This window comes from Podarcis erhardii, assembly GCF_964252035.2.
Source record: "Podarcis erhardii genome assembly, chromosome: 12".
Classification (NCBI taxonomy): Eukaryota; Metazoa; Chordata; class Lepidosauria; order Squamata; family Lacertidae; genus Podarcis; species Podarcis erhardii.
Genome location: NC_138513.1, coordinates 29,536,426 through 29,549,653, shown reverse-complemented (window position 1 = coordinate 29,549,653; position 13,228 = coordinate 29,536,426). Strand labels below are relative to the sequence as shown.

The 13,228-nt window shown below is 40.5% G+C and overlaps 1 protein-coding gene across 3 annotated transcripts in view; it reads left to right on the top strand.

Annotated features, from left to right (window-relative positions):
* The window catches only part of IGF2BP3 (insulin like growth factor 2 mRNA binding protein 3), a 66,224-nt gene that overhangs the window by 47,127 nt on the left and 5,869 nt on the right, over positions 1–13,228 (top strand). For 2 of the 3 annotated variants that reach the window (XM_081882095.1, XM_081882096.1), the window contains 6 exons: positions 727–1,011; positions 2,858–2,992; positions 4,106–4,228; positions 7,663–7,798; positions 8,460–8,591; positions 12,595–12,714. In XM_081882095.1, coding sequence (XP_081738221.1) covers positions 727–1,011; positions 2,858–2,992; positions 4,106–4,228; positions 7,663–7,798; positions 8,460–8,591; positions 12,595–12,714 — 931 coding nt within the window. The remainder of the gene's footprint in view (positions 1–726; positions 1,012–2,857; positions 2,993–4,105; positions 4,229–7,662; positions 7,799–8,459; positions 8,592–12,594; positions 12,715–13,228) is intronic. The other variant, XM_081882097.1, reaches the window with a different exon arrangement.

Below are 13,228 nucleotides of genomic sequence, written 5' to 3'. Positions count from 1 at the left end.
TCACACTCATGTGTTTCAAAGAGGATTTTACTCATTTGCTGAGGTGGTTAAGTACTACTTCAGAATTTTACCATAGATATTTACAATATGATGGTAAAGGAGTTGTTTTCAGGTATGTTTACTTCTAACACCTTTTTTTACAGTTGTAGGGAAAGCAACTCACACTTGTCACACACGTAAATGTGACAGATTTTAGCAGAGGTCGAAAACTGTAGGAACCGCAGAGAAAGAACTGTATTTAAGCAGGAGGGAGGGGGGCTTCCATTAGCATGCCTGAATTGATTCCCGAAGGAATTGTTCTCCAGTCCTTAAAGGCTTGTGTGCTTTATGGGCTTGTGAAAGTTAGCAGAACCAATATAAACCATAGTGCAAATTATGAAATTTGGTAATTAGGCCGTGCCACTTGACCCCAGGTATCCTGATATTTTGAGGTCCTTGTTTCACAGTATGGGAAATCATAGGATTGTTAAATAAATAATGAAAAGAACAAATACTATTTCATGGTTCAAGTGCTTGTTTCAAGGGCATTATTATGTTTTGCATGATGGTGAATAAAATACTAGAGCTCTCCCTACAAGCTTACAGTTTAAAACTGTAGGAATGGAAGGCTATGATGATCTCTGGGGTTTGGGTCTGTTACTTGTGAGCGAAAATGCCTAGCATAATGATTTCTTGTTCTGCCAACTCCCACTTACAAAATCTTCCCTTCCTTGCAAACCTGTACAGAGCAATAGAAAAACTGAACGGATTCCAGCTTGAAAACTACTCACTGAAAGTTGCTTATATTCCTGATGAAATGGCAGCGCAGCCACCTCCTCAACAGCATCCACAGGGGAGACGTGGATTTGGGCAGAGGGGTCCTCCCAGGCAAGGTTCGCCTGGCGCAGGTACAAGGCAAAAACCACAGTCTGATGTTCCACTACGGATGCTGGTTCCTACCCAGTTTGTAGGAGCCATTATTGGAAAAGAAGGAGCCACCATAAGGAACATCACAAAGCAGACACAGTCTAAGTAAGTTGTCCCATTACATCTTTCTAGGGTGTTTTTTATTTCATGGTTGCTGAGGTTTTGATAATAAAATAGTTCAATACAGTGGTACCTCTGGATGCGAACGGGATCCATTCCGGAGCCCGATTCACATCTTGATTCGGCACCTGCGTGGGTCATGTTTCACTGCTTCTGCGCATGCGCGTTATGTCATTTTGAGCGTCTGTGTGAGCGGCGAAACCCGGAAGTAACGCGTTCCGTTACTTCCAGGTCGCTTCAGAGCATAACCTGAAAACACTCAACCTGAAGCATATTTAACCCGAGGTATGACTGTAGTTTAACAATTGGGGTGTGGTAATATATAGGAAGAGAAGAACTCTTTTCTGTTGGATCTTGTTCAGCAGGTCATGTGAGCAAGGATTCTGGTCCTGACCAGGCATTCCTCAGTACTATTGTTGTGAACTTTTGCTTTACGGTATATTACCAAATTTGAGAAAATAGATCAGTATTGGGAATATTTCATACTGATGCTATGAGTGCTGAGGCCTCGGGTAATGAAAGTGAAACAGAACTGTCAAAAGAAGTACAGTATGTGAAATAAGATTGATGTTATATAGCAGCAGGGATGGGCAACAGGAAGCCTGCCTTGTACTCTTACCCTTTACATCCAAGTTGTTAGCATTGCTAATTTTGGTGGTCAGTGTGCGAAAGCCAAGTACTACTTGCTTTGGCCATTTTCCATGGAGAGATATCACTACATTATTATCCACTCAGTATTTTTATGTCTTCACCTGGCCGTTATGTTACAAACATGACCAAGCCAAACGTTGCATTACATTCAGATATCTTTTTAAACCAGGTTGTTTTAAAAATCATTTAATATAACTGCTTGGTTTTTTTGCTCCATCCACAGTTGCTAGTATCACTTTCTTATCCTGTTTTCAGTTTTCGGTTTAGTGACTACCTACTGTTAGTGGTAATTGTTGTATGTTGAGCCATACTTAAAATGTGAATTGAAGAAGGGAGGGAGGGATTTTCAAGGACAAGGCAGGAGAAGAGGGGAGGAGCATGCCAAGCCTGTAGGGTAGGTCCAGTGTCTTATCTGGGCCGGTGTGGATCTGTAATAGATTCTCCTTAGAACTTAGTCAAGGGATTCTATCCAAAGAAATCAAGACTTTGTATTTCAACTCAGTGCAGATTTTTATTTATACAGCCATGTTAGTGCTCTAGGGTTATTTCAGAACTTCTAAGTAAGACATTCAACTGAATTGGAGGATTTGTAGTAGAGCAGTGGTACAAGTAGTGAAATGAATGACAAGCAACTGACCAAAGTTTGACTTGTCTTGTCACTTGCAACAGAGAAAGAGCTTGAAGGTAGTGGTTTATAGAAGGGCGTAACAAGATGCGGACAGTCCCTTGATATAATATATTAATGAAACTGCCCATGAAGTTAACAATTTGAGCAATGTGTTGCTTTATCCAGTTTTATTGTAGTGAGTGAATATCATTTTATAGAATTTTGCTGGATACTCAAACTTTAAATAGAATGACTTTCTTTAGAGTTGCCATTGTTCTGATGCTGTAAGAAATGTGTACAGAAATTGTTTTTTGCATGCATGCACAGCTGATGATGGATGACCACTCTTTTTTGTATTACAATATTCATCTGGGCCCCACTGAACAGGATAGATGTGTTTTTTTGGTATGAATGAGGATGCATATCCACATCTGGAACCATCAGCTGTTGCATGCAACCTGAACTGTATCAAGGCCCCCAAGTTCATAGGCAATTTTATCTACCAAAGCAGAACTCAAGACTGCTCTCTCAAGACTGAATGCACAATTTTTACTACTTTTTCTTTCTTTGCAGAATTGATATTCATCGTAAAGAAAATGCAGGGGCTGCTGAAAAACCAATTACGATCCATTCTACTCCAGAAGGGTGCTCAACCGCTTGTAAAATTATCATGGAGATAATGCAGAAGGAAGCGCAAGATACTAAATTGTGAGTAAAGAATGCTTTTATTAAGAGGTCATTGGGTTTTTTAATAGTCCGTCTGAAGTAGATAATTGACAGTTTGTAAGAATGGAACTGAAAAGTGAACCCATAGGAATGTCAGGTCTTGATCCTTGTGCTATGTTTATGTGTAATATAATGATAAAATAGCAGAAGACAACTGGTGAGCAATTCTGAATCAGAAAAGTAATAGGTTTTTGTTTGTTACACCTTTCAGCACCTTTTTGTGCAGTTAAAAGAAAATGTAAGAGGATGGGTGGTTGCTTGCTTTTCAGATAAATTCCTGACATTTGATGGTAAGGAATGATACTCCTGAACCAGGCATACAGACTTCCATAGTGAGCCATTCCCAGGCCACCTAGCAAAAGTTAGGTAAATAATGTCTGAAAAGCCGGATAACTAGTAGCAGAAGTAATTGTTATGGTATTCAAACCTAACATGCAGCAAATGAAAGACAAATATCCTTTATGAAAGAAACCTATGGGAGAAGGGCAGCCTTCTCTCTTCCCACACTTCATGCCTGTTTTTCTTCACTTGTAAGCTGGAAGAGGGGAATACACCTGAGTTCTTGCTTTAAGCTCTGTTGTATCAAGTTGAAACTAAAGCAGCAAATGTTGTTACGGCTGTTGACAAATTCATTCTCCTCTTTCTCTCACCCCACCCTCAAACTGGTGTCCAAGAATGCCAGTGGCTGTTGGGTAGAAAAGAAGACTGAGCTTTCTTTGGTAATTGAGAATACATGAAGTGTAACAGATGCAGCCTGCTCTGTTTTCTACCCAGAGATGGAAGGAATCTGCGTCTAATAGGTGTGAAGGAATCCCACTCAAGGGTCATGGAAATAGCAGAAAAGTTCCTTCTGTTAAACAGCCTTTTCCATTAGTTATTCCTATGGATTAAGCAGAACAATTAATTACACTTGAGGAAATCAAGCAGGTTTTTTCTTGACTTTGAGGAATTTATCATGACAGTTTAAGAGTCTCCTGATTACATGGTTAACTGTCTGAGCCCTGAGTCATTGGAGAATGACTCAACTTTTTGATTTGTTACTGATAGTGAATTATGTGACTCTTGAGTTCATTCAATTCTCTGGACTGCTTACAGTACAGAAGAAATTCCCTTGAAGATACTAGCACATAACAATTTTGTTGGCCGCCTCATTGGCAAAGAAGGAAGGAATTTGAAGAAAATCGAGCAGGACACAGACACTAAGATCACAATATCCCCGTAAGTATTCAATTCTTGTGAAATGGTATATCTTAGTTTTTAAAAAGTGCTATCACTTTTTAAGAGCTTCCTCCCCAAGTTTCAGCCACAGCTAATACAAATTAACAGATCCATAAATCAACACCCAAATCCACTTTTTACTGAGAATAGGATGAAACCTTTTCTAGGAAGCCATATGATGAGCTGGCAACTTTAAATGGTGTTTTTATCAGAACTAGTTTAATGACCAGTGAGGTTTCCTGAAAGCTAGTGTCCCTGTGTTGAAAGCATTGCTAATTCCAGTAAATATATTTGGCTGTGCATAGAAATTACTTACTAGTTGTCTTCAGTATGTTACGTCCTTTTGTGTGTGTTTTTATAGTAATTTTTATTTGCGTATTTTTACATATTTTGCATGTTAAGTCCTTTGGGTTCCCTTGTCTACAAATACTATCATAAAAAATATTTATTAAGGCACAACCGCCACCTCCCCCAATTTGCCCCATGGCACTGATCCAGAGAGCATCAGGTTGACCTGACTTGGGAACCACCACCCCAGATCTAGTCCTAAATAAGTTTGGGGCCAGGGCCACTGTTTAAATAGGGTTTCAAAACTTGTGGTCTGTCTTAATAAAGGTGTTTAAGAGTCTTGGAATACACAGGAATGGTACAAGAGCCCCAACAGGGATCGGATCTATTGAGACCCAAAGGGGCAATAGTAGTATCCCCTGGGGAGAAGGTTATACAATGAAATCTTACTGACCATTGGAAGTTATCCATGGGCCTTCTAAACATCCTTCTCCACGGACTGGTTCTTTTGACACTAGGCAGCTACTAAAATATGAATAAGGAGTATCTTCAGTTTTACAAAATGGGGGTCCCTTTTTCTGCCTTGCTTACTGTCCACAGACTTCTTTCATGGAGGTTGCACCTGACACTCTCACCCATATGCCCATTGTCCTTGGAAGCTGACAATCCTCAAAAGTTTTCTTCCAGGCTGCAGTGACTTTGGCTCAAAGAATCCCAGCCTCTTGTCAATTCTGCAAGATCTTTGTGTTTTCTACATAGACAGATCTGCCTGCCATTCATGTAGGATATTCTGTGTTTCTCAATAGGTTTGTGTCTCCTGCTTTTATCCCAGTCCTTAGGAGAACAGTTCACATGTTTTGCATGCTTGTAGAGAGATCTGGATCTGGTGCCTTTACTTGGATCCTCCTTGGAAAGAGAACAGAATACCTTCAGAAGACAGAAGGACAGCCTGATGACTCATCTTAGCTTATTGTTCTTGTGAAACGTTTCCCAGTGACTGCTAGGGGCTTTTGGTTTGCCGCTCTATTTCCTTGACTGCGGTACCACCTGGAGCTCAAGCCAGCCTTCCTCAGGAGTCTTTGGGGAAGAACACTTCTTTTGTCCCCACTGTTCTTTCCACATTTTTCTCCTTTTTGGAGATGCTAGTTGATACAAGAAACATTTTCATAGGACTTCTTGTCTCTGGAGAGAAGTAGCACTGTTCAGTGAGTCCAGTCCTCCATTCTAGTGTCTTGAAAGGTTGCTGTAATTGCTTTAAAGCCCTGCTTCTGTGGAGGTCAGGCAATAATGCATTTTGACCATTGCATCAGCAAATAAGAGCAACTACCAATCCTTACTCTTTTCGGGCAGGGTTTTTCCTACTCTGTTGGAAACGTAAAGCTTTTGCTTTACGGCAGTGATGGCCAAACTTGGCCCTCCAGCTGTTTTGGGACTACAACTCCCATCATCCCTAGCTAACAGGACCAGTGGTCAGGGATGATGGGAATTATAGTCCCAAAACAGCTGGAGGGCCAAGTTTGGACATCACTGCTTTATGGGAAATACCCCAAAAAAGTTTACCAGATCACATCCTATAAATTTATTGTAATGTTCTGCTGTAGTTGAAATATCCCTTGGATCAGTTCTGTTTTAATAATTGACAATACGCTTGGGAAAATGGGGTGCCAGGTGATTTGGAGCCTTTTGCTTTATAGGACAGGAAAGGTAATTTTATCTTGGTGTCTTGCGGTCGAAGATTGTTAACAAATGTTTATAAATTAGATACGTTTCATTTCTGTCTGAACTATATATGTTTTGTTGGATTTTTTTTGTTGTTTGCCAAGTTTATGACCGGTAGCAATACAAATGAAATGAACTGTGAAGTCCTTTTCATCTGTAGCAAATTGAATTCAACACATATATCTTAAACAAAAATGCAAATCATTGGGCAACACTAAGACACAAATCACAACAAATTATGTTGTGTGTTTGATGTACTAGTATGCAACAATGTGTTCTTCGCTAAACAGTAAACTGATTTGAGAAGTGATTGTCATTTAGCATACATATGGGTATCTTTAAACTAGCAAAGACTAAAAGCTCTGACTCCTCCTTCGCCTCCTGGGGCTAGAAGGATTCTTGGCTCTGCTATTTCTCTTTGGCTAGCTGGACTCCACCTTATGGTCAAGGCAGGAACAAACACTTTGGAAGTAGGTTGATGCTGCCATGATGCTGTGATTTGCTTCCTGCCTCCATTGAATTCAGTCATGCTTGCTGTTGCGTCATGTATGCTCTCCTCGGACTAGTTATTCTCAACGTAATTTCTATCTTGTGCCTCCATCGTTTCCACTTGTGTTTTCTTCCTCTGTCTGCCTCAACTTTGAGTGTGATGTGTGTGTAATAGTGTTATACTTTTATTCCTGGTGTCCACCCACCATTTTAGTGCCCATTTCCACCACCATTTTGTTGCACCTGCCATTTCGTTTCCACCCCCTCGAAACAAAAATACACGCTTTCATCCTCCTTTCAACCATTTAACTGTTATTTAAGCTCTTCTCCATTTTCTTTGGCTGAAATTCAAGGAAGGGAATAGACAGGAGTGCCTTTTTCCATTGTTTTCTGAGTGGAGATGGGGAAAGTGCCCCTTTAAATCTGAACAGTATATCTGTTTGCAATCCATGGGTGTATTTTTGTACGTACGTATGTATGTATGTATGTATGTATGTATGTATGTATGTTTTGCTGCCTTATTAGAGACACCTCAGCAGGGCAAATATAGAAAAGTAGACAGGCAGATTATTCCCATTAGATTGCTGCACAGGAGAAGGCTCCTTCCTTGAGCCATCTAGTTCTGCTTGCTTGGCGTGTTGCTCTGGCCAAATGTGGTTCTCGAAGGAGGCTGTGTCTGCTCCAACAACTAGTAGTTTGGTAACACCCAGCTATAATGTCTGAAGGAGGGCTGGCTTGCAGGCAGTCTTGGCCATGGGATCCCACAAGCAACAGTTTCAGGGACTACCTCTCCCTTGGGGCTTCAGCAGCTAGGATAATTCGGTTGTGCACATTCCATAGAGTGCATTTCTGACGTTTTCAAGGTATAATTACTTTCTGTTTCAGCTTTAAATACAAACCATTACATGCATAGCAGTTGACTGCTTTCTGCTTTGTAGATTACAGGACTTGACGCTCTATAATCCAGAAAGGACCATTACAGTTAAAGGCAGTATTGAAACATGTGCCAAGGCTGAGGAAGAAATAATGAAGAAAATCAGGGAGTCGTATGAAAATGATATAGCTGCTATGAATGTAAGTTGATTTCTAATTTGGGGGTTGGGAGGCGGGTAAGTTAGTCATTTATTTGATTTCCTCCCAATAAATATATTGTATCTTTTTTACTTCAGTGGAGGAAAGCATTCAGGTTGATACCCAACCATCAGCTTCATAGAGAGAGACTGATGCATATGTTTGTCCCTTCAGATGGAAAACCAGTCTAGTTCAGTACACACACATCAAACCCATCATCCCTGGCCATTCGCTGCATTTGCTTGGGTTGATGAGTGTCAGAGTCCAACAGTATGGGGCCACCATTTCCCCATCCCTCTTGTAGGGTGCTTCTGGAAAATGTTTCATTACATTTGTTGAACGAATATGAGTTTGTTATTGGCCGTGCTGCATGCATTTCACAGTGATTGCTTAATCTGACTTGCAATACTGCCATAGCACCATAAGGTGCATTTTATTTAAACCTCTTTTTTGGCTAACACAGTGATTCATAGAGTCAAAGTACAATTGCTTCTAGCAGAATAGTGACATCTGCCCTACTTCATGTTGAACATTTAAAAAATGATACAGGATTTTGACTCTTGTTGTTTGCCAAGTTGAATGTCTCTAAGTTAAAACATTTTGAAATTTGAACAAGAGCACGTTATTAAGAGGGAGTGGCTAATCATCTCCTGTATCATTGCAGCTTCAAGCACATTTAATTCCAGGATTAAATCTGAATGCCTTGGGTCTCTTCCCACCTTCTTCTTCAGGGATACCACCTCCCACAGTAGGTGTTGCTTCAGCTGCTGCTGCCTCTTCATATCCTCCATTTGGGGTAATTATATATCTTCCTTTATTGCAGGCACTTGGTTATAGCTCTTCATGTTTTGAATCACTGGTACCTATAGGTGAGAATTGGGCTTATCATTAGATTGTAACAGGGAGCTAGGTTGTACCTCACCATGTGTTCTGATCCAAGATTCCATTGAGCAGCATACAAACAAGAAGGAATGAAAATTATTGTAACAGATATCATATGTAGGTGACTCACCTTTTGTATTTTTGCATGATAAGGGCATGCCCAGCCCTGTCCCCCGTGGATCAGACATTAGTATTGAATCCTGAGGGATTGGTCTGTGAGATTCCTTTCCCTATACATCTTGTTAAGCAAGGCAAGTGATACAGGACTGCACATCCCTCTAGTGTGCAGTGTATTAAGTAATGTGCAAATTCAACATAAGAGGGAGTAATAAGGGGAAGTGAATAACTGAAACACCTTTAACAGAATTAGCCAAGTCATAGAATCATAGAGTTGGAAGAGACCACAAGGGCCATCGAGTCCAACCCCCTGCCAAGCAGGAAACACCATCAGAGCACTCCTGACATATGGTTGTCAAGCCTCTGCTTAAAGACCTCCAAAGAAGGAGACTCCACCACACTCCTTGGCAGCAAATTCCACTGTCTTTGGACAGCATTGACACATTTGCATGTTTGGGAAATTGGCAATCTGCCCCTTGTGAATGGGGTTTCATTCCCTCTGAAGGAACAAGTGGATCACTTTCAGGTACTCCTGGGTACATCTTTCTCACTAGAGGCCTCAGTGTCCTCTTTGGCTAGGAGTGCCTTTTACCAGCTTCATACCACCAGCCTGACCACTTTAGTCCAGGTGTTGGTAATCTGAAGGCTGGATTACTTTAATGCACTCTATGTGGGGCTGGTTTGTAAGTTCCAGCTGGTGCAGAATGCAACAACCAGATTGCTGATGGGAGCTTCTGGTCAAGAAAATGTGACACAATTGTTAAAACTTCCTGTATTAATTTACAAAGCTCTGATAAACTTAGGACCAGGGTAGCTCAGGGACTGCTGGAACCCTGATATCCCAGCTGGATCACTTAGATCATCTGCAGGAGTGTCAATGGTCTTTCCCCGACTTGGTGAGGTTCATTTGATAATGAGAAACGCCTTCTGTGCCAACTTTCAGACGCCTGCTGAAAACTTTTCTATTCTGTCATGCCTTTGCAGACAATTAAGAGTACATCCTACCACCGTGGTTTACTGATATTTGTTTTTGAGTTGTTTTTAACTTTTACTGTACAGTTTTATGTTTTTACTGTTGTAAACCACTTTTATATAGCTTTATGATACAGCGATATACTAATATTTTTATAAATAGCTCATACATGTGATTATAGGGCTGCCTTTTAGGGCATAGCCATTCCAACCGTCAGCTTACATAATCCAAAATACACTAGAAACAAGAAAATTCAGATATTATAAGAGCAACATGTTTATTTTTTAGGCCACTTAATTGAAACGTTAATGCAACAGCAACATGGATTCTATAATAGAGGAGGGAAGATAAACAATGCAGTGAGAAGCCCTGTGTTCTTCCCTACATCTGTTGTTGGTGTACAGTGAAATAATTAAAACACCTCAAAAGTTACATTAGAGCACACTACATGGTGGTGTGAGGTAACAGAAAGGGATGGAACTACTAGTATCATTGGCAGTACAGAAGAGAAGCTAATTGGGGCATTAAGTTTACTCCCCAAAGACATCCTTTCTAAAGTCGCTTTGATGGGAGGACAGCAACCGGCATGGGAAGAGGGCCTGTCCTCTGGGCTGGAAAGGGAGTCTCCAATTTCATACCATAGGAGGCAAAGTCTCAGTGCTCACTCCCAAAACAACTCCTGCCTTTGACATAAGAGGCTGGTTCCAGCTAGACTGTGTTCTAGTGAGCTTGCCAAAAGATGACAGGCACATTTAAGAAAAGAAGAAAACTGGAGCGAGGCAGAAGAGGGAGCTATCTAAAGATGTTGTCTAGAACCATGCAGATAATTTCAGCGTACCTGATTTTGTCCATTCATGGGAATGAGGGACAAAATAGAAAGGTGCCAAAATACAAGGGGAAAGGGGAAAATTTTCCAAAGTTTTGAAGTGTTAGGTGTAGCTTGCCCTAGTAATTACTAAGACAAGGGAGGAAGCTTTTCCCCGCTCCCCAGCTTAAAAAAAGTGTTGCATGCCAGCCCCCTCCAAACCACATTCCACTTCTGGGTCATGATTCCATGGAAATTCTGGGTCTGGAATCCTGGAAGTGGCATACATCGCAGAGGCTTGGAAGGAGATGGTGTGTGATATTTTTCTTTAAAAAGAGGAGATACAAATGCCCCATCTTGTTTAAATATAAACCATTCCCATCTCAGCCCTAGAAGGTATTTTTAAGGAAAGCCACCACCATCCTGAAAACCTCTGAGAAATGTTAACCCAGAAATCACCCTGGGGGCACAAATGGTCACTCAAAAGAGGGGTGATTTTCAGGACAGTGTTCATGTTGCCACTCAAAATGCTGTGCAGACATGTATTAACTGTGGCTTAGGCATCTAGAAATTTGCATGTCCTGGAAGGCATCTTAGTCCGCACTGTAATCTCTCCGGAAGCTTTACTTTTACAATGACAGTCAACATTACATAATATCAAACAAGCTGAGCTATTAATGGGTGGTCTGGGCCTATTGTGAGAGTTCTTCTCCCCCGCCCCCAGCAGTTGTCTCGTTTTTGCTCCAGTCCTATTGGCACTCACTATTAGAATTGGCTATTGGAGGAGCTTAGACCAAAGAGTTTCTACTAGTGCATAAGTATGCATATGGTGACATATATGACAGGGAAACGTGTGGTGTTTGATCCAAAGCTTTTATTCCTCCACAGGAACCTTTGGAGCTAACAAATTGTGAAATTCTTTTAGCTATGCTTAACATAACTGATTATTTTATATGTGTTTACTTGCAATATTGTTTGTACTTCTTTCAGTACGTGAATCAGAGCCTACACTAGTGCTCTAAGTTCTGTCACCACCAAGAAGTTTGTGTTTGGTTTTGTTCCCTGGATTTTCTTTGTGTGCTTTGGTTTTCTGTTTTTAAATATAGCTGAAGCAGAATACGTCTGCATAATCTGACTTCAGTAAAGATAATGAACTCATTTTATAAGATTACTTCAGGATGTATTGGACATAGTAACTGAGTGCAGAGGGATATCTCTTACAATAAATGACTGGGAAAACAATTTGTTTTGTGCTACACATGGCTTTTCAATAGAGGTAATAATGGAATTGCGTATTAACAGAAAGATGTCAACCCAATATGTCAGACATTGTAAATCATTGTGTATTAAAGAGCAGAACACCTTAATCAACCAGTTATTCTTTATAAATCAGTCCATGGGGTCACGAAGAGTCGGACACGACTAAATGACTAAACAAAACAAAAGATAGACAGATATACAACAATGAAGTCCTTTTTTAATGTTATGGGATTGCTGCCAAGAGAATCCAGGTGCTGCACGCAAGAGACTTCATTAGTAATAATAAAACATTTTTATTTATATGCCACCCTACTGACAGGGTTGCCCCAGCTACTCTGGGCAGCTTCCAATAAATTTAAACATCAAACAGAGTAAAATATCAGACATATAAACTTTCCTATATAGGGCTGCTTTCAGAAGTCTTCTAAAAGTCAGATAGTAGTTTATTTCCTTGGCATCTGTTTGTTACCTTAAAGTTTGCCGCTGATCATGTAATGCAATTTTTTTGCTACGTTATGTTTGTTCCAAACCTCTTGTGAGTAGTTCTTAAAACACAAAAATCTAGAGTTGCATATTTAGAAACCTGGTGGATTTAATCTTTCAAGTAGAATGAATTTCTTCGTTGTTAGAAAACAGCTACTCAGCCACACATGGTGGTTGGAAATAAGGCGTATCTGTTTGCTTTCGGTTGGCAACTACAGCTTGATTGCTACCGTTCAGATGGTTCATTGCCTGACCTTTCCCCCCACTTACCTATTCCAGCAACAGCCAGAGTCTGAGACTGTTCATCTGTTCATCCCAGCCTTGGCAGTGGGTGCCATTATTGGCAAGCAGGGGCAACACATCAAACAACTTTCTCGTTTTGCAGGTGCATCTATTAAGGTAACATTAAACTGATCAACTTCAAATATCCCCAATCTTTATAACTGTCAGCAAGTTTCTGCAAGTTTGCTCTGTTTCTGCGTCTACCTTAGACACCCTGCTTTGACTGTAAAGCAGTAAATGGTACTCTCTCCTTCAGAGACAAGATAATTGCAAACATGTTTCTAGAAGTTCTTTGAGGGGTGAAATATAAGCTGTAAAAAAACAAACCTGCCACCTTGGTGGGCTTGACTTTTTGTTCTTTAAGATGGTTTAGACCTTTGGGCCATGTTTTTTAATTGAAGCTTATTTTGCCATAATGTACAGAGCTGAAAATGAGATTTTCGTTAACAAATATGAAAGCAATTTAACTGTTGGGGGTTTCATGTTGCTTCAAATGTTTTTAGTTCAAAATAAGACGAGCGTATAGTTCGCCTGTGAGGTGATTACAGTTTGGAAAAGCCACTCTCTAGAATTAAGGCTGCAACCCTTATTACCTGGGTGTAAGTCTTGTTGAAATCAGTGGAGTTTACTT